The sequence below is a fragment of the Osmerus eperlanus genome, chromosome 19 (assembly GCF_963692335.1).
Source record: "Osmerus eperlanus chromosome 19, fOsmEpe2.1, whole genome shotgun sequence".
NCBI classification, from domain to species: Eukaryota; Metazoa; Chordata; class Actinopteri; order Osmeriformes; family Osmeridae; genus Osmerus; species Osmerus eperlanus.
In genome coordinates this window covers 9,480,040-9,499,025 of record NC_085036.1, presented here as the reverse complement: position 1 = coordinate 9,499,025, position 18,986 = coordinate 9,480,040, and the positions used below count along the sequence as shown (strand labels likewise).

General features: G+C 44.2%; 4 protein-coding genes and 1 non-coding gene across 6 annotated transcripts; 3 read left to right on the top strand and 2 right to left on the bottom strand.

Annotated features, from left to right (window-relative positions):
- Nucleotides 1–303: 303 nt before the first annotated feature.
- On the top strand, nucleotides 304–2,084 carry LOC134039530 (cerebellin-2-like). Its single transcript, XM_062485437.1, has 5 exons — nucleotides 304–499; nucleotides 821–938; nucleotides 1,105–1,284; nucleotides 1,393–1,524; nucleotides 1,651–2,084. Exons 2-5 carry the CDS (start codon nucleotides 851–853, stop codon nucleotides 1,956–1,958), a joined length of 708 nt encoding a protein of 235 aa, XP_062341421.1. The 5' UTR covers nucleotides 304–499; nucleotides 821–850; the 3' UTR covers nucleotides 1,959–2,084.
- Nucleotides 2,085–3,739: 1,655 nt separating this feature from the next.
- Nucleotides 3,740–8,529, top strand: LOC134039531 (transgelin-like). Its single transcript, XM_062485438.1, has 5 exons — nucleotides 3,740–3,901; nucleotides 7,106–7,293; nucleotides 7,390–7,561; nucleotides 7,676–7,778; nucleotides 7,896–8,529. The coding sequence occupies exons 2-5, from the start codon at nucleotides 7,114–7,116 to the stop codon at nucleotides 8,038–8,040; spliced, it is 600 nt and encodes a 199-aa protein (XP_062341422.1). The 5' UTR covers nucleotides 3,740–3,901; nucleotides 7,106–7,113; the 3' UTR covers nucleotides 8,041–8,529.
- A 1,707-nt stretch (nucleotides 8,530–10,236) lies between these two features.
- Nucleotides 10,237–12,579, top strand: pex12 (peroxisomal biogenesis factor 12). Its single transcript, XM_062485365.1, has 3 exons — nucleotides 10,237–10,689; nucleotides 11,113–11,651; nucleotides 11,734–12,579. The coding sequence occupies exons 1-3, from the start codon at nucleotides 10,567–10,569 to the stop codon at nucleotides 12,116–12,118; spliced, it is 1,047 nt and encodes a 348-aa protein (XP_062341349.1). The 5' UTR covers nucleotides 10,237–10,566; the 3' UTR covers nucleotides 12,119–12,579.
- A 779-nt stretch (nucleotides 12,580–13,358) lies between these two features.
- On the bottom strand, nucleotides 13,359–13,452 carry LOC134040158 (Z30 small nucleolar RNA). Its single transcript, XR_009932868.1, has one exon. It is a non-coding gene; the product is annotated as a Z30 small nucleolar RNA (small nucleolar RNA).
- A 750-nt stretch (nucleotides 13,453–14,202) lies between these two features.
- orai2 (ORAI calcium release-activated calcium modulator 2) lies at nucleotides 14,203–18,865 on the bottom strand. 2 transcript variants are annotated; one of them, XM_062485368.1, is made up of 3 exons: nucleotides 18,204–18,865; nucleotides 17,270–17,505; nucleotides 14,203–16,699 (listed from the first exon to the last, which is right to left on the bottom strand). In XM_062485368.1, exons 2-3 carry the CDS (start codon nucleotides 17,498–17,500, stop codon nucleotides 16,085–16,087), a joined length of 846 nt encoding a protein of 281 aa, XP_062341352.1. In that variant the 5' UTR covers nucleotides 17,501–17,505; nucleotides 18,204–18,865; the 3' UTR covers nucleotides 14,203–16,084. The 2 variants fall into 2 exon arrangements, with proteins under 2 accessions (XP_062341352.1, XP_062341351.1); XM_062485367.1 differs by having other exon boundaries at nucleotides 18,323–18,865.
- Nucleotides 18,866–18,986: the final 121 nt, after the last annotated feature.

The following is an 18,986-nucleotide window of genomic DNA, read 5'->3' as shown; positions in this document are numbered from 1 at the left end:
CTGGGTTGATCAGCAGCGCGCCTGGCTCAGGTGTCTTTTATTATCTTATCTTTTATCTTTTATTTTATTATTGTCCGCTACTATCTATTTTATTATCAAAAACTTCACTGTTGTAGGTAGCTCAGTGGCACAAAGCTTTTCATTGTACTTGTATACTTGTGTATCCTGTACATATGACAATAAACTTGAATTGAATTAAATTGAAATTGAATTGTCCAGCCCAGGGACCTCGGATGTGGGGAACATGTGGGAGGGGAACGGAGGAATTGTGCTGGTACATAACTAGGTCTAAATGCAATAAAACTCACTTGGAAGACCATGAAGACGTCAGTGTGCTAGCCGACTTGGCACATCCTATCCCTCTCTGGGTTGACTTGTCTGAAGTACCTTCTGTCTACCTGTTGGTTTTGGAGCCTGTAAATGTTGACCTGTATGTGAGTGCACACGTTGGAGCTTTCATAGGATCCAAACCAGAGGAGAGCTTTCTGTTGCTGTCACAGTGAGTACAATATAATATTAGTTGTTAGGACAAAAAATGCATAATCCATAGCCCGGGTAGCTTTTATCCAGCCTATCTCTGGATAAAAGCGTCTGCTAAATAAATGTAATGTAAATGTAAATGTTTTATTTGCCAAACCATCGAAGGAAGCCTTTGTTGAATATTAACAATCTACAGTCAATTGAAATTAAGTCTAATCTCTCATATGATTTAATTATTGTTGACATGGCAACTTTGGTATTAGTAGATACAGTTCTACGGATGTCAAATGATCATTTTGTTGGCTGTAAGCCCAGAGGTTAACAGGCCAGAATGTTCCAGTATTTATCTGTACAGATCCCCAGTACTGACATGCAAGCTGCAGTGTCTCATCTGCTCCTCTTGGGGGTGCTGTGTCTCAACTTCAGAGTCCAGGCCTCAACTCTGAGAGAAGCAGCAGGTACTGCCGCTCAACCATTTCCACATGTAGGACAGAGCGCATCTAAACTCTGCCATCATTCTCCTTCTCTAACACGTTAGTGCACCCAGCGAGTGTGCATCTGTGAATAACGACCGCACACATCTAGAAGGTTCTCATGTGCAATCCCTCCCCTGTGGTGCGTCAGGAGAGTTGGAGGGGGTCCTGCCCTGTGGCTCCTGGGACTGTGAGTGTGCGTTCACCCGCCAGCGAGGCTGCTGCTGTGCCTCAGGGCAGTTCCACAAGCTGGAGGAGCTGGTCTTCCAGCGCATGACCGACCTGTGGAGCGGCCTGTCCCGGCTGGACTATCACGTCCAGCAGGCCACAGGTGAGGGACAGAGAAAACCTGCTGAAGCTGAAATGTTTTAATGTTTTTTTTTTAAACTCTGTTTGTTTATGTATGTGTCTGTTTGTCTGTCTGTTTGTCCTCTAACAGAGGGGATGGGCGTGGCTTTCAGTTCCTCCAGAGCCCCGGGCAACCAGTGCTACGGCCCCTTCAACCGGAACATGCCCATTCCCTACAGCGTAATCTCTCTCAACAATGGCAACGGCTACAACCCTGCCCTAGGTACACACGCACACACACAAACAAACAGACCATTCACCTCAGTCCACTTAACACCTCCATTCTACATGACACAGATTCTCCAGTCTGGGATCGAATGTTTACCGGTCTGTCCCTGTGTGTCAACAGGGGTGTTCACGGCCCCTCACGCCGGCCTGTACTCCTTCAGCTTCACGGCCTACTCCAAGGAGCCGAGCGCCAACGACAGGCTGTACTACCAGGTGCAGCTGATGAGGAACGGCGAGGTGATGGCGTCCACGTGGGAGGACAACAGGGAGGACTCGGAGGACAGCGCCACCCAGACCGTGCTGCTGGCCCTGGAGAGGGGAGGCCAGGTTTACGTGGACCTGTTGCCGGGACGGCAGCTTTGTGGAGACGCCATGGGCCGGAACAGGTTCTCTGGCTACATGCTGTACCCTGGTGAGGCCCAGGGCTAAGCCACAGAGACACACAGGCCAGCCATCACCACACACATCCATTTGGTCTCTGATCCTAGACAGTCATAATCTGAGTAAATGCATTTTGTAGTTCTTGTGGGGGAGGGGAATAAAGTATTTTGAAAAGCCCCTTTGCATTCTTTTACAGCTAAAACTTAGGACACAATGTCCTCAGTAAATCAAGATTTGTTATGAACGTTTGGGCATATCTTAACATTATCTCATTTACACCATGTCCTGACTACACTATCTTTACAACTATATCCCCCTGTTTAATCTTAAACAGCCCATTAGTCTTGGATGCATCAGACTGCTCAGTCAGCATATCACCTTGCTATCCCTGACTAAAGGGATAGCTCAATGGGACTCTTAAAGGTATGCAAAATGTAATCAAATGTGATTATTGTGGGCTTGGTACTAATTTAGACTAAGTGATGATGAGTTAAGATGAGACGTGCTTCTCTCAGCTACAGCGCTCAGGTGGGGTATGTCCCAGAGAGTGACAAGTTAATCCAGGAGGCCTAACAGTAAAGAGCTCTAGATAAGGCACACGTGATCAAACACATTTGACATCGGGAGTATCTGATTTATGTCAAACTAACAGAGCTGTTGTCACACTCTCTTTTCCTCCGACTCTCTTTCTCTCTCTCCATTTCTCCCCCATCATTTTGCCTGATGAACAGTTGATACCTATCCCCCACCCCTTCCTGCCCCCACCCCTTCCTGTCTCCACCCCTTCAGACTGAACATGAAAGCTACACCCACCACACCCCCCAGGTTGCTGACGAAACTCCTTTGGAAGATGTGCATGCTCTGTGATGCAAATCTGTGTGATTAGAACCAGTAATGTTCCTCCCTTCACAGACCAGCTGACTGGCAAGTGGGAGAACATTGCGCAACGCTTTGACGCAACACTTGAATGACCCACATGGCTTAGCTACTATTACTTCACACATCGCCAGAACCTTAGAATGATGTCATCTCTGAGGTCAATGGTCTACCTCAGTGACCTCCCTGGAAATGACACTCCCTTCATGATTGGGGAGTGGGGGGTTCTGTACAGCGATGTCATACTAGGACTATGGGGATGGGGCATGGGGTGTCCATGTTTGCAAGTTCACTAAAAGTGGAAGGAGTTAAGTTATATGTCACAGGACAGTTTTAGCATCTACACTGAAATAACTGAAAACAAGTGTTCCCCTCACGCATTGGCCCCTCTCCCATTCTTCCTCAGTTCTGTTTTGAGAGTACCTTTCAGAGTGGGGAAGCACAGCATTCCAAGGCTGCTTCACATTTCTCTCTATGAAGGTCTTTTTTCCTGACCACAAATACCACAACATTTCTACACAGGCACTATGCAATCTGCCATCTACTGGGGATTCCATGGCATCTCTAATTATGCATGTCCCTCTCATTCAAACCCCCCGCCCCAAAAGCCACCACCCCCTCAACCCCCCCCCCCCCTCCCCCCCCCCTTCCTCCTCCTTCCCCCTCAAAAACTGAGTGGTAAAGGGAGATATTTGGAGAATTCCTTTAGCTGACCAACCAAGCCCTTTTGGAAACATGCCCTCTCTCTATCCTGCTCCCAAATAAGGAGCCACACTTAAACAGGGGAAAAGAGAGAGAGGAAAAGGGTGTGTCATAGAATGAAACAAGATGACTAGCAGCCCATCGATATAGAAAAAAGAAAGAAGAGAAAAAAAAAGGGACACATCCTTTTAGGGCTGTGGTTTCCTCCCCTTATTTCCTCTCCTCCTCCTCTCTCTCTCTCTCTCTCTCTCTCTCTCTCTCTCTCTCTCTCTCTGTGTGTTTGTTCTTTTCCAGCAGGCACTCCCTACGAGCAGGCAGACTGTACTTTGTTGTGAAAGGGAGCATTTGGAGGGCAACAGACTGAAACAGCCACCTGCACTCATCTCACCTTCGACAGCTCTCAAGCAAACACTGTAAGTATGCACTGTACTTGTCCACTTGTCTTTGATCTGTTTGACGTGTACTGCGGGCACCTTGTCGTGAAGTGTTGTCCTCTGGTAGCCATCTCGAGTAACCATTTACAATTTCAATTTCCTGGTTTATCAAACATTCTCAAAATGGTGTCGCGTTAAGTTCTGGTCTGGCATCTGTTTTAAGTGCTTCTCTGTAGCTTAGAGTCCAGGTATGTGGTAAGACTGAATGAGAGAGGGAACCTGATACAACCTATTGAACACATTTGACCGCTTTTGGCCACTTTCTCTATCCTAACACACAAGTGCACATTAATCTGTCACTGCATGGCACATGGAAGGCACATCATTCATTAATTCCAGGAAAATTTAATAAAGTCACATTTGTCACAGGTTTTTCCCTTCTCTCGGTTTCTGTCTGAATGACTGCTCTGTTCCCCTCTCACTGTGACCACTGAGTCACTATCAGATCCTACTCTTTATCAGATCCTGCTTCTTATCTCATTCTACTCCCAGCACACCCTCTCATACTCTCCTTCTGACCGACAGCCCCACGAACAGGGAGACAGATTGATGGAAAGTTACAGGGTGCTGCCCATGATAAATGTGTTATATATTTGAAATGGAGACAAGGCAAGTCAACATGTGGTCAGTGTTGTGTAATAAACTGTATGTGGTCCCTCCTAATTTACTACACACACGTACCCCGGTACACATCCTCCATGTATCTGGGGGAGTGAAACTGTGTATGTTCTAGGGATTTGGAAAACGTTTTTGGCATGTTTATAGTGCAAGATAAGGGTACATTCAGTGGGTTGAAAAAAGAACAGAAAAAACATTACTTTGGGATATGCTTCAAAAAATCTCTAAAGAACATACTGTTTGATCTTTTTCAATGCTTTTCGTAACCCTGAGATTGTGAAACAGCTGTTTCACATCCGTGGCTTCATCCTTTTACACTGCGTATGTGTTGGTGGAATTGCAATAACAGGCTCAAACGTCCAGCCATTTTGCCTGTGTTATAGTGTCACGTTATATTAATGAATGGGCTGTGGTGAGAGCCGGCCAAACAAAGTCTAACAGCTGACAAGAGTCTCAGTAGTCTGTCAGAGAGAATTGAGGGCTTGTCCCAGCAGGCCTTCCTGTCTGAACTGCTCAGTGCAGTCAGGATACAACAGGTCCGAGCCACTCCCTCCTGTCCCCCTCCTGCTAACACGATCACGGGTTATGTCCCCCTCCCCACACCCCCTCCCATCCTCCCTTACAAGGAAGTGCTGTAAACAGATCTATAAAACCGCACGTAGCATAGGGAAATACTTGTTCTTAATACTGCTATTTACATTCAAACTATAGTTTGAAGTCAGAGTGACTACAGAGCCAATGATTTTCATCCGGAGTATTCCATGCAGCTACTGTTATGGAACTTCAAGGTAGGGGCAAAGGTCAAGCCCCCTGACCCCTCATTGCTGTTCCCAGTAAGATAAGGCCTGATCCAGTCAGGGATGTGCGTCTGTATGCAGAGGTTCTGTGGGCATGGCAGGACTCCTCCAAGACAGATGCTCAGTTTGAGAAACAGACATTCAGATTGGTCAGAGCTGGTTTGGGAATTTATGACGTTAATTATGATGATTGTTGTTCTAATCTGTCTGTTGTTACAAACTGTCTCCAGTTGTGACACAATTTGGCTGGTAGACAGAACAATGCAGCCCTCTTCTGCAGCCCCACAGAACTGCTGTCCTACTGCCACAGAGAGGGAACTCTGGGACATGAAGTTGGCGCCAGTGTTAAGAGCCAGTTACTAAACAAGGCAATATAAAGAATGAGGAAGCACTATGTTTTCATAGTAACAACTGACACTTAAACTAACACACAATCAATCAAAACACAGAATCAAGATTGAAGCATGTGACCTGGTCACAAAAACACGTTGCAACATCCCCTTTGTTGGGAGAGAAATAGAAGAGGTGCACTCGACACTACCACATGGAGTTTTAGTGTGTGTGTGTGTGTGTGTGTGTGTGCGTGTGTGTGTGTGTGTGTGTATGTGTGTGTTGTTGCTAAGGCCAGGGACTTACCGTTTTCTCAGAAAGAATGTTTTTTTCTTACTCTGCACAAATACAGGAAGCAAGGTATTGAGATGCTTAAGAATAGAATACCCTCTCTACCAACTAGATAGTATGGTCTGTCAGAGCGCTCTCCTAACTTTACTTTCCAGACCAGGTATTAAGAAACATGTACCTGCATGTTCTCAATTTGTAAAAACATGCCTTCCTGTACAGTGTCACAGTCAACTGTACAGGATACAAACACAGACAATGCCCCTTTTAAAACGATGCCTACTGGCTGTTGTTGTGGTTATTTTCCAAATGATTTGATGACTTGTATCTGGACATTTATTTAACGGTGTCCATGGGTTTGCTACCAACAGTACAGTCTCCAAACAGAGTCGTCTTCTTGGGTCATCTGTGTTGCAGTGGCTTCATACATCAACAAGAGGAAGGAAGGAAGGGACAAAATGAAAGAACAAACAGGATGTTGCATAGCTAACTCTGGGTACCTCAGGGTCAGGTTCACTAACCTTGGTGAAGTTCTGACTCGTTATCCTTCTGATTCTTCATCTGACTGGTTTTCCCTGAGGGACTCATTCTACTAGGTAGTGGTCTGTATGCATGCACTTGTCCAGTGTACTGGACAAGTGAAATAACAGCAGGAAATCAGAGTCTGTGCCATTGTTCTCTGTAGAATGCATAACCCCCAATTTCCGCATTAAGCTATGGGAAGCTTGAAGGATTGAACTTATGAACTTCTATAAAAAAAGAACAAACTCAATGACATGTCCGTCCACTTTATGGAACAGCAGTCACGTGGGCCTGATACACTTAATTGTGCATAGATTTTCTTCTGTTTATGCTGACACACACATGCACATGGATCAGGAGACTCTGATTACAGGCCTATTTGTGTTGACTGTGGGCCAGTTGTCTGGGTGTGGATATAAAATATGGACCTGAACGGGAGTTCTGTTCCATCTGTTGGGTGCATGTCCCTCTCTCAACAATACTGAGAGAGCAGTAAGAGTCACATTGCCAATGAGACATACGAACAGCCTCAATGTTCATGGATGCCTCAACCTACTGAGTCACATACGTTGTGTAAGTTCACTGTGATACATGCTGCCTATGTGACCCATGACCTCTTTCTCTTCAGGACCAGCCATGGCAAACAAAGGTCCCTCCTATGGATTGAGCCGCGAGGTACAAAGCAAGATAGACAAGAAGTACGACCCGGAGCTGGAGGAGAGGCTGAACGAGTGGATCATAGCCCAGTGTGGTTCTGGAGTGGGCCGGCCAGAGGAGGGCAAAACCGGCTTCCAGAACTGGCTCAAGGATGGATGTGTGAGTGTCTGTCCATCTGATGGTGACTTGGGTGTGAGTTTGTGTGTGTGTGTGTGTCAAAGCAAATAAAATACTGATTGTCTCCCTCTCTTCCAGATCCTGAGTGCACTCATCAACAGTCTGTACGAGGACAATAAGCCCATCAAGAAGTTGCAGCCCTCAGGCATGGCCTTCAAGCAGATGGAGCAGATCTCTCAGTTCCTCCATGCCGCTGAGAAGTATGGGGTCACCAAGACTGACATGTTTCAAACCGTTGACCTCTGGGAGGGTGAGTCATTCTCGGTTCCTATCCCCCTCCCTCGGCCCTGGGACTGTGTCTGGGTGTGCATTGTGCTAATGTGACGCTGATCTTGTCTGCTTGTCCGTCTCTGTGTGTCTGCAGGGAAGGACCTGGCTGCAGTCCAGAGGACCCTGATGGCTCTGGGCAGTCTGGCTGTCACCAGGGACGACGGCCATTACCGCGGTGACCCCAGCTGGTTCCACAAGTGAGTCCCGGCCCTTGTCTTGACTGGAATGCTCCCTCCATTGTCCTAATACTGAGATATGTCCTGCCACAAAACTGAGCTTAGGATTCATGTATTTGTGTGTGTGCTTGTGTGCAGGAAGTCCCAGGAGAACAGGCGGGATTTCTCTGAGGAACAGCTAAGCGGGGGCAAGAACGTCATCGGCCTGCAGATGGGAACAAACAAGGGAGCCTCTCAGGCTGGCATGACAGGCTACGGTCAACAACGTCAGATCCTGAAGTGAACACGGCCAAGCTCAGTTTCATCCTGAGGATTCTCACGGCCGATAGGGGAGAAGTTTCGTCTGCTAACCTGAACAATCGGGAGAGATGCTACCAGAACATTATCGGAACCAAACTGGACCAATACATAGACCAGAAAGAAAAACAAAACTGAGACACTGCACAGATCTCTATGCATACAAACTTGCACGTACAAACACAGATAAACATAATGACCCAAGTCTGTAAAACATTGTAGAATTGTTTTATTTTGGATGTGACAAGACAAGTTGAACAAAGACACATAGAGTACACAGCAAATCGTACATTCCATTGAGATAGGGCTCAGAATACTGCATAATACTTGTCAATATTTGATGGATAAGTGTAATGCGTTAAGATGCAGATGATCTCATTTTTGGCCATGTTTTTAGAGTTCAGTATTTTTGTATTTTATATTTTTGATTATGGACTGATTTTGAATAAAGCACAGTTTAATTTGAAAATCCTAATTTGCCCTAAAGACAGATTTATTCACCAGAGGACTGTGTGTGTACTAAACCCAGATTTGTTCTGGTTAGAGCTGTATAGAGCTCCTGTACCTGCTATCTTTACATCATAAGGTTTAAGGAAATACAATTCTCCGTCCTCATACCATGCTGCAGTCTGCTGGTGGTCACTGAGGGGTCATTTGGAGGAATCTCTCTCTATGCTTGCATGAGATATTGTCACATAAAAAAAGATAAAAAGAAGACAAATTAACATTTGAAACATTTCAAAAATAAAACAGTTGAGGAATGAAAGTGGTCGTGCAGAGGGAGGGAGTTCTTACTTTGCTGGAGTGTTGTTAACAAGTCTCTCTGACAGGAAATTCTCACTGATTCTGAACTCACAGCTCAACTCTGACTTAAGGGGGAGAAGGGGGAGAGAGAGGAGGAAAGAGGAGGAGTGTCAGTGGTCTCCTGCCAAGATTTGGCTCGTACATTATTCAAATTGAGTGTAGGCTAAGCTGTTCAACATGAAGTTACAGAGCAAGAGGCGAGGGACATGGAAAAAAGAGAGATTGAGAAAGAAAGAATGAAAGGGAGGGTGAGGTGGGTTGAGGCATGTACAGTGCAGAGAGCAGAGTGGGGGTGGGGAGAGAGGTAGAAAGGGGGCTCATAAGGAGACATACTCTCATAGTTTGAGTAATGTGATAAATTATTGGGGGATACAGCGAAAGAGCCAGATGCATAGATGGAACTGGAAGCTGTGATAATATTTTCCCTTTTGGTTCCAATTTGTCTGGTTCATAAAGTGTTTCTTAAAAAGGACTGCATGCTGCAGAAGGAGGGAAGATAGAGGGATCTCGTATCTCTGTTTCTTAGAAACGGCACAAACACACATATACACAGTATCTCTGAGCATGCAATACAAATGTCCTTAGATTCAGAAGTCAACAGTGAGTCATATCAACTCTGATCATCTGCCGTTTGATACTCTGGTCTGGTCCGACAGTAATAAAAAACAACAGATTTGCAGTCAACGTGATCAAAACGACGATATACTGTAATAATATAAAACAAATGTATGGTATTGAGTGCAATGAACAATGGCTACCTTTTTATCACTTTGTGTTTAACTGATTTTTTTGTATATTTAATTTCATTTGAGTTTCCTCTGGAAGTGTACTTTGTGAATAAACAACCTGACCTCACAATCTATTCGTAACATAGTGTACGTCTTTCTGTGTCCCTCGATTTCGTATACAACAAACAGTAAATGTAACTGTAGTGCCATCTGGTGTATTATTTGTGGAACTGCACGAGTGCAGCAGTCAGTGGTCACAGAAAGAGTTGACCCTGTGCTGGAGGTATAAACTCGGGAAAAAATGGGGTATGTATGAAACATCTTTAGTGTGTTTTTGAAGGGGGACTGATGAATACAGTGTTGCTGGCATGTAACCCCGCCCATCCTTTGAGAAACAATGCATTTCAGAGTATATGCAAAACACATTGAGGTGTAACAAACCCTCAGTGTCTTTTAAATTTGTAGAAACTATCCGTGGTTCTTTTTGTTATTCATTAGTCAATGCCCGTATTATCAGTATTTTACACTGACAATGAAATCGGTCAGTTGGATTATTATTTATATAAAAGGTTTTTGAGGGACAGATGGCCAAAATGCATAGCCTACCCTTTAAAGCACCTTTATTTTGAAATAAGGATGACCAGGAAGTACTTCTTTAGGAAGCACTGTGGTTTTGACAAGAAGTGATTCATTTTATAAACACCAGCAACGAAGTAATGCCAGGGAATGCTCCTAAATAACACTAGAGTACTGTTATTGATCGTAAATGTTGGGTAATATGCATAACCAGCCAACTTCCGTCATTGCTTAATTTTCTATAAACGTTATCATGCTAGCTAACGACGTACAATGCATTAACATACTAGCTAAGAAGAGTTTGTAGTAACATTAGCTAGCTTGACTGCATCTGTGAATTCTAAAATCGGTGGCTAGGTAATACCTACGTGTTTTATTTAATACTGTTGGACCGGTCTGCCGCCATGGCTGAGCGTGGGGCACATTTGACCACTGCAGCTGCAGATGATAGACCATCCATATTCGAAGTTCTCGCGCAGGAGTCCCTGATGGGTGCTGTGAGACCAGCTTTGCGCCACGCTGTGAAGGTTGGCAGCTTAACCACTTCTTGGAACTAGAAAGATGACGAGCTAGCTGTAATAGATGTTTGATAACCAAATAGATAATCTAGACTAGAATGTATTATCAACTTGTTGGTAGTGAAGCACCACTTATGATAATATTTGGAAATGAACCCACTTGCTTCTATAAGCTTCACCTTTTAGATCCAACTCAAAACAGATAATGTAGTTTACATTCCATTCCATTGAGTGGATGCTTCTTTCCAAAGCGACATACACATATTGAACATAGAAAGTATATCAAAGTAGCTATGGCAAGTACAGACACACTCTAAAGGTCTCAAAGGTGTAATTTAATGACCTGTGGGAAAGTAGTGAGTATGCACCAGATTTGGATGACCCTCCTGAAATTGCCTTTGTTTATTCATCAGTATCACACATCTGTTGCAGGTACTGGCTGAGTCCAATCCCTCACGCTACGGATTCCTCCTGAGGAGATTCGACGAGATTTACGTCGTTCTCGACCTTTTGCTTCAGCACCATTTTCTGTCACGGACAAGCGGTTCCTTCTCAGAGAACTTCTACAGCTTGAAGCGCGCCTCCTCTTCGGGAAGCGAGAAGCCCGCTCACTTGGGACTTGGAGGCAAATCCCACTGGCGCTCGCTGCTTCTGCTGGCTCTCGTGCCGTACCTGCGGGCCAAACTGGAACAAGTGTTGGCGAAGCAGAGGGACGAGGATGAATTCTCCATCCGTCTGCCACAGTCCCGCATGCAGAGGATGTACAGGGCTTTCCTGGCCGTGTACCCTTACGTCAGCATGGCTTGGGACAGCTGGGTCTTCTGCCAACAGCTCTTATACGTGTTTGGTCGCGCAAGGACACATTCACCATTTCTGTGGCTGGCTGGAGTCCAACTGGCTCACCTCACAGGACATGACATCAGGAACATGGACCTCAAACCAGCAACACCATCTGCAGGCGTTGGGTCAAGGTGAGATTGAAGTATTACCAAATGTATACCTGACCCGTGTGCTTAATATATTGCCACTACTAACGGTGAATCTTTCTTGCAGTATCGGTGATAGGCTACGGAAGCTGACGTCAACCGTGGTTGGAGGTGTGGCCGTGTCCCTCTCCTCAAGCCTCTCCATGGGGGTGTTCTTCCTACAGTTCCTGGAGTGGTGGTATTCCTCAGAGAACCAGAGCACCATGAAGAGCTTGACCACCCTGCCCACGCCGCCCCCTCCCGTCCACCTGCAGGATCATGCATCCAAACACAGCAAAGTGTGCCCGCTGTGTCGCAAGTGCCGCACCAACGACACGGTTCTCTCCACCTCCGGCTTTGTGTTTTGTTACCGTTGCATCTATGTCTACGTCAAGGCAAACATGAGGTGTCCCATGACTGGTTACCCCACTGAACTCCAGCATCTCATCAAGATTTACTCTCCTGAGAGCTAGACATGGGAAACGCATCAGAGGGGGATTCAAAAGATGGCTGCCTTTCCATTTCTTAGTAATTGTGATTGTAAAAGGTGAAATCAGCAAGTGTTACAGAAAGCAGCAAGTGCCATGTTAGTCAGCTGGTGTTCTCGTCTACCCAGACACAAGTAATAATACTGACTAATTATGCAATTCTAATTCTTTGTCCTCAGCACATTGATCATGTAGTTTCGATTTTTCTATAAAACCGTGAAGAAACAAAGCAATGTTTTGGACTTGTGGTACAGGGGAAGTTCTGCAGAATATTTTCCCACACTGTAGGAAACTGCCTCCAGTTCAAATGTGAACATTCAGTATGTAGCCCTCGAGGAGGCCTAGCCAAACAACAAATGGAGTTGGATGTTTATGAAGCCACGCATACTTTAAGCGTGAGCTACCCATGGAAGGACAAGTGGTTTTCAGAATTAAACCTTTATTTGGGTGTGCATTACACCTGAAAGCCATTCAAGCAATGTGCATATTTTTGCATGAATCCCATCTTCAACACATTTCCCTCGTCATTGGAACTTGCCTTTTCCATTTAAGTCCCTCAGCGACGGGAGCACCTGAAGTCAGAATTTAAATATAGAATTACAGATACAGCAAGTTTAAAAAACGGGAGACCAGATTTCATTAGTTTACAGTGATCTGACCTGCCATCAGCATCAGGTACTGAAAGGCAAAAATCCTAAAGCTACATGCATCACAGGGAGCTAGATGTCCCTTAAGTACTCTGCAGATATTATATTTAGCATGAGGTCATGACCTGCATGCCGATTCAGTTGAATGTGATCTGCCATGGCCTGGCCAGAGTACAGCAAATATGAGACTGTGCGATGGGAAAACACCCACACTGCTGCACCAAAGCTGCTTAACAACGTAGGCCAGGAGTCTAAACATAGAGCCAAGGCAGGTCCTTAGGGCAGGGGCTGAGCCTTAAGTGATGGGCCTCATGTCAAGACAAATCTATCCTCTCCCAACTGGCTGAACCACTAGTGAGAAAAGTAGCACTGTTGACTAGTCAACTTTTATCTAGCTTTATAAAAAAAAGGTCAGAACATAAGAAAATGGGATGTTTGGGGAAAAACAGGATCACAGAACATTCTGTGCCTATGAGTGCTACATTTGTGAGGGCCATATGGGCTGCTTATGTGAGCATATCTGACATTTGTTTTGACTGAAGAAGTCACCATTAGCATCCTCGGTCAATATAACCTCACAGCTCAGCGAGAAGATTAAAACTGATCATGCCTTAGTCAGAGACACCCAGAGGTATCACTACCAAGTCAGTTTGTTCTTGAATCATCATAGCTGTGTTATATTATTCAGCAATGTCTTAAAACTAAACACATGAAGGACAGTTTCTTTTACCATTGGTTGATTATTAAAAAAATGTGCTAGACTGGAAAGACAATGCAGAAAATATATATCAAGATAAGCATGGGTTACCTTGTCTTTGTCACCTCTTGTCAGAAATGTTGTTTGTGTGATTATACTTGAAAGAGCAAGCTTTTTATATTGGCAAAGCACTTAATTGTATAATTGGTCTCCAGGACCTTTCTCATTGGCTACTATATATGGCACGCTCAATCTCAATTGACCAATTACCACAGTGCTCTCACACAGCTGTGTGTAATTGGTGTGAAAACTGGAAACCCTAATAACAAATCACAAGTGTCTGGTTCTAACACTTTAAAGAACATGCTTCCTCCCACTCTTGAATTATTGACTGCACTAACATCATTGGAATGTGACAGTAACTCCAATGTCCTTTAGTTACAGAAGTCAAATGAACCTGAAACACCAGCCCTCTTCAACTCAAGAGGTGGATGCATTCAAATAAGACTATTCAAACTAGGCCCAAGCATACAAGACTCGAGGTGATCATAATTAAACCTACACTGGTCACCAAGGAGATGGTCACACTTTGGTCACCCAGAATGGGAGACCAGTGACAAGTGACAGTTCCACTCAACTAGGGGAATATGAACAAGAAACTTGAGCATAGTGAAAATATCAATTTACAGTATATTCCGTTTATAAGAATAGAGACAACATACACATTGTGGGGCATAGAAATAAACAAAATAAAATGTGTTTATTTGCCACGAGACTACACTTCAGACAAGGTATGAAAATACATGCCATTTCACAGAACAATAAACCACGCATACAAAGCCTTAAACATACACTGAATCAGATAACATACTTCTGTGTTATTATCCAAAATAAATGACAAGCTCATTTTCTTTATCAAAAACATAACACAAAATTACATTTTCTTTCCAATACAATGTTTGTGTTCTGCACCGGTATTGTCAACATATAAAAATGGTCTGTTTGGTCAAAGAAACAGTATGTATCCTACTCTGAATACTACATTTGTGTAGAATGATCTTCCCAAGAGTTACTCAAACTAATCACTGCATACACAATCGTTGACCAAACAGTAAGACTTAAAACATTGTGTTACAGCCAAAACAAGCTTACAGACATTCAGCTTTCAACACTCCTTTCAGAACTAAACTACAAGTGCACTTATGTATTTTCTCAACACAGTGAAATAAAGAAAATAGTCAATTCTTGGTCAGAGAACTTGTCTTGGAATGTTGTTATCTTCCTGTCTTTTTGAAGCGGATAAATATTTATTCAAGAGAACTGACAACTTAATCCATGCTGACAATACCTCTCCACTTGTCTTCACAAAGCTTTGATATTTTAAATACTCAGCAGGCCGTTTTAAGTCAAGCTCACCAGCCCCCATTCCAACAATATATTATAGTAACATTCTAACCCTTTTTTATTTATTTTTATATAAAAAGTAATGGGGCAAATTATATTTATCCCAGGTTAATACAAACACCCTCTCTACTGCAATTGACATTTTGTAAACATTTACATTTGAAAACAATTATTTTTAATAAGTATAAGGAGTAATGTAATGTGCTTATCAAGGTTTTCACGAAGAAAAAGGGATGCACAAATCTGAAACTATTAGCTATAAGATACACTGGATTATATTTGACACATTTTTATATTGTCCCATTATGGGCAAATGTAAGTAACCTAAACAACACACGGTGAGCAGAGACATTGCTTGCTTTGAATGGCCATGCTGATGGCAAGAAAGTGTTTGGCATTGTGAAGATCATTTACAGTAAAGGTTTTTGACAATAGGGGCTTTGAGGCCTGAGGAGCCCTGGAACCCCAAGAGGCACCGTGTTCCACACTAATCTGGACACCAGTGGGTCTCATTTACACTGTACAAACGTTGTTTTTGAAAGCAGGAAATGACAGCCTTCTGGCCTGTAACAATGATTACAATGTTTCTTTGAAACAAGTTTCACACACAAGTGAAACCTGGTGTGTGGTCCATCTGACAACACACTTCCTGGTGCATTGTCAGAGTAGTCAAAAGTAACATATCAATTTCACCCAAATGTGTGACCCCCGGGGTGGTAGCATGTACTAACACAGCCCTGTTTGCACATATGGTGGTTAGACATTCTAATCTCCAACACTTCCTGTATCATGGCAATAAAGCTATAAAGTGGTAATGGCACTAATGAAAGGGGACTGCAGACAATAAAAAAACGCCCTTAAAAAGGCCTGTAAACACCCTTGGGTGATGGGACTATTTTTGCTATTGTAAAGAATAAGTATTCCTTTCTATTAGCATCAACATACAAAATCGGACACCTTTCACACAGTCAAGACAATGTTATCCAAGCCACCCATTTCATGTCTGTTCATTCTTCAACCTTCCACACAGTAGGTGGAGCTCTGAGGCTTGAGGAAGCCAATAACAATGATTAGACCGGATGTGGAGGAGGAAAAGAGGGCTTAGTTAGATAGGGGAGAAAGAACACCTTCCACCTATTGATTCACGAGGAGCTCACCACAATGCTCAAAGGCTATAAGAGCAAAGCAAACCAAACAGCTAAATCACACAGCTTGTAGCCCCCTCTCGTGCCCATCCAGCTGCACCTTGATCTTATGCAATTCCTCAATCTCCTGGTTGTGGCGCTCCGTCTTGTGGCGCACCAGCGAGCGGTAGAAGTGAATGGTGAACACCACAAAGATCACCCCCACAGGCACCATGATAATGGTAGAGGCCAGTGCTGCCTGCCAGCCGCTGTTCCCTGGAACGGTGGTCGGCTTAGGGGGCTTGACCCCACCACCGGTGGAGCTGCAATTCATCTTGGCCAGCGCGAGCTCGGCGGCTGCCACGGCAACCTGGTTGGCACCTCCAGAGTCCACGGGCAGAAACTTGATCCAGCAGAGGAGCACCACCTCAGCCAGGAAGAGGAGGATGCCCAGGGCTGTGGAGAAGCCCCAGGCCAGCTCGATATAGTGGTGCATGCGTTCATGGGGGGACTCGCTCACCGAGTTGAGGTTGTGGATGTTGCTAACCGCTTCCACGTTGGGCAGAATGCAGGTACTTATGAGCAGGGCGAACAGGTGCACAGCCACCAGCACTGTGGTGCACACGCTGAAGGAGATAAGGAGGAAGCGCGGGTAGTTGTACTGCATCTCCAACTGGACTTCAACCATGGCCACCTAGATCAGCACACAAACCAAAACATTTACATTTGACATTTAATCATTTAGTAGACGCTCTTATCCCGAGCGACTTACAGTAAGTACAGGGACATTTCCCCGAGGCAAGTAGGGTGAAGTGCCTTGCCCAAGAACACGTCATTTGGCACGGCCGGGAATCGAACTGGCAACCTTCAGATTACTAGCCCGATTCCCTAACCGCTCAGCCACCGCTCAGCCACCGCTCAGCCACCTGAAAACATCACAGCAACCATCTTCGACTGAGCAGGCATAAATCTGAAAGGCGTTATTTATTTGTCCATTGGTTCACATGCTATTAATAGCAGGGGGGCGGGGGGGGGGGGGGGGAGATGGCGGAAGCTTTTCCTGTGAGAATTATGATAGGAAGAATGAAGAATGTAGTTTGTTTGTTTGTTTGTTTACTTGAGAAACCCCCAGGAAATGCTTTGAAATTAAACAAAGGTTAATATGTTTGTTTTAGGAAAAACTGCCGGACAGAGTACAGCTATTGATGACAGAGCCTATCTACATATCTGTAGGAATATCTCTGAGAAAATTTAAGTGACTCACCATGGCGAAACCCGAGAGCAAAGCTGACGTCCGGCTGGAGGCTTTCAGCTTGGCCCTGCTCAAGTACAGCTTTCTCCAGGACAAGGCCTGCACCGAGTGGTGGTTGGAGGTGACCAGCTCCAGGTAACTGCGCCGCACCCAGTCTCTGTAGTCCATCCCCCCGCCATCTTGAACCCGTTCTGAGTTCCCTGGGGTGGGGGAGCCCATGGGCACATTCAGCTCACTGCTCATGGCAACTGATGGACAACATAAAAATAAATAAAAAAGTTTTTTTAAAGAACCATTTCATTCACACTGCACATTGTAAAAGGTGGAAAGTATTAAGGAAACAAAGACTGAGTTTATTATAACAAGAGGATTTAGAGTTTCTGCAAAAACAGTAAAAGGACGAAATTGCTTCAGATAGCTTAAGTCTAAACTTGGGATTTACCCATCTCATGAATGGTTGTTCATTCATCTACAATTAAACTCAAATAATAATGCCTTGTTAGAGTTGTGACAATGGTGTTGCAATGTGGTGACAACTATGCTTGAAAATGATCTTGGTCGTGGTGACTGCTGAGTTGACTTCTTGTCATCACTTAACCAGATGGATAATGTAATTAGTGCCCGTGGACGCAAATCAACTACTGCGGCAATAAAAGGCCTGTGTTCACTTCAATACATGAACATGCATATCTTTTCACCACAAAACGCTGCGGTACCAATTTCTTTGCAACGTAGTTGAAAAATTAGATAGCCAGTCAACCCAGCTGGCTGTCTCGAACACACTGGCAAGCTAAGCTTGCTCGCTCTACGTCACACGAAAGACAGAGAGGCTAGCCAGCTAGCTTCTATAACCAAAAATGATATTGTTTTCCCATTATTATCCATCATGTTATTACACGATACACCGATCTAGCGTTCTAGAGAATAATAACTATATTTGACTTACTCCTCAGCAGCAATTTCGAAGTTCAGTTGTGATTAAAGTGATTCTAGACAGAACTAGCTAGACGTTCTAGTTGCTACTTGCCAGCAAGCCAATATAATAATGTTGCATGCATGCAATACCTTTATGCCAAGAAATTCCCCTGAGTTATTTCATCCACAATCCTTGAAGAACTGCAGAGTGAATTTGTTGTCAAGAGGTGTACGGCTAAACCCTGCAGACTACTGGTCGTCTGCCCTCCCTTCCAACCGCCTTCGCGCATTCTGGTCACGTGTTAGGGCGTAACCACGTCCGCATCCCAAGAGAGTAGGGAGGAATCCTTCTGAGACAGAGACCGAGGTGTGTCCACCTGAGTCCTGGCTTGACTTCATTTCAGAAAAGTGAGTCCTGAATAAAAGCAATTAAATGTTTATTTTTATTTTTTTAAACAGGAAGCATTCCGTGTACACTCTGGATAAGAGCGTCTGCTAAATGACTATATGTGTAGGCAAGAGGAACTTATCACACAATACACTTCAAATTGCTGTTCTGTTTTTAGTACAGTCTGAAGTTTTGAAAATGACTGCTCATTTAGTTGTAAACGTTTCTGGGTCAACAAAAGTTTTTTTTGTTGAGCACACACTGTTGAGCACACAGTTCCCCTGGAAAAGGCATCAGTGGAAAATTGACTGATTTAATAAACTCTTCAAAACTTAAATACACTTTTTACACCGGTCCATTATCTGAAACTGCTTTAATAACCTAAACATACACTTGTTTTATATACCATATTCAATCAGATGTGCA

Bases quoted from the DNA above. Each gene is read 5' to 3' on its own strand.
- LOC134039530 (XM_062485437.1), top strand. From the start codon at position 851: ATGCAAGCTGCAGTGTCTCATCTGCTCCTCTTGGGGGTGCTGTGTCTC. The intron at 939-1,104 runs GTACTGCCGCTC...GTGGTGCGTCAG, and splicing joins AACTCTGAGAGAAGCAGCAG to GAGAGTTGGAGGGGGTCCTG. The intron at 1,525-1,650 runs GTACACACGCAC...GTGTGTCAACAG, and splicing joins CGGCTACAACCCTGCCCTAG to GGGTGTTCACGGCCCCTCAC.
- LOC134039531 (XM_062485438.1), top strand. From the start codon at position 7,114: ATGGCAAACAAAGGTCCCTCCTATGGATTGAGCCGCGAGGTACAAAGC. The intron at 7,294-7,389 runs GTGAGTGTCTGT...CCTCTCTTCCAG, and splicing joins ACTGGCTCAAGGATGGATGT to ATCCTGAGTGCACTCATCAA. The intron at 7,562-7,675 runs GTGAGTCATTCT...GTGTGTCTGCAG, and splicing joins AACCGTTGACCTCTGGGAGG to GGAAGGACCTGGCTGCAGTC.
- orai2 (XM_062485368.1), bottom strand. From the start codon at position 17,500: ATGAGCAGTGAGCTGAATGTGCCCATGGGCTCCCCCACCCCAGGGAAC. The intron at 16,700-17,269 runs GTGAGTCACTTA...GTGCTGATCTAG, and splicing joins TGCTCTCGGGTTTCGCCATG to GTGGCCATGGTTGAAGTCCA.
- pex12 (XM_062485365.1), top strand. From the start codon at position 10,567: ATGGCTGAGCGTGGGGCACATTTGACCACTGCAGCTGCAGATGATAGA. The intron at 10,690-11,112 runs GTTGGCAGCTTA...CATCTGTTGCAG, and splicing joins CTTTGCGCCACGCTGTGAAG to GTACTGGCTGAGTCCAATCC. The intron at 11,652-11,733 runs GTGAGATTGAAG...TCTTTCTTGCAG, and splicing joins TCTGCAGGCGTTGGGTCAAG to TATCGGTGATAGGCTACGGA.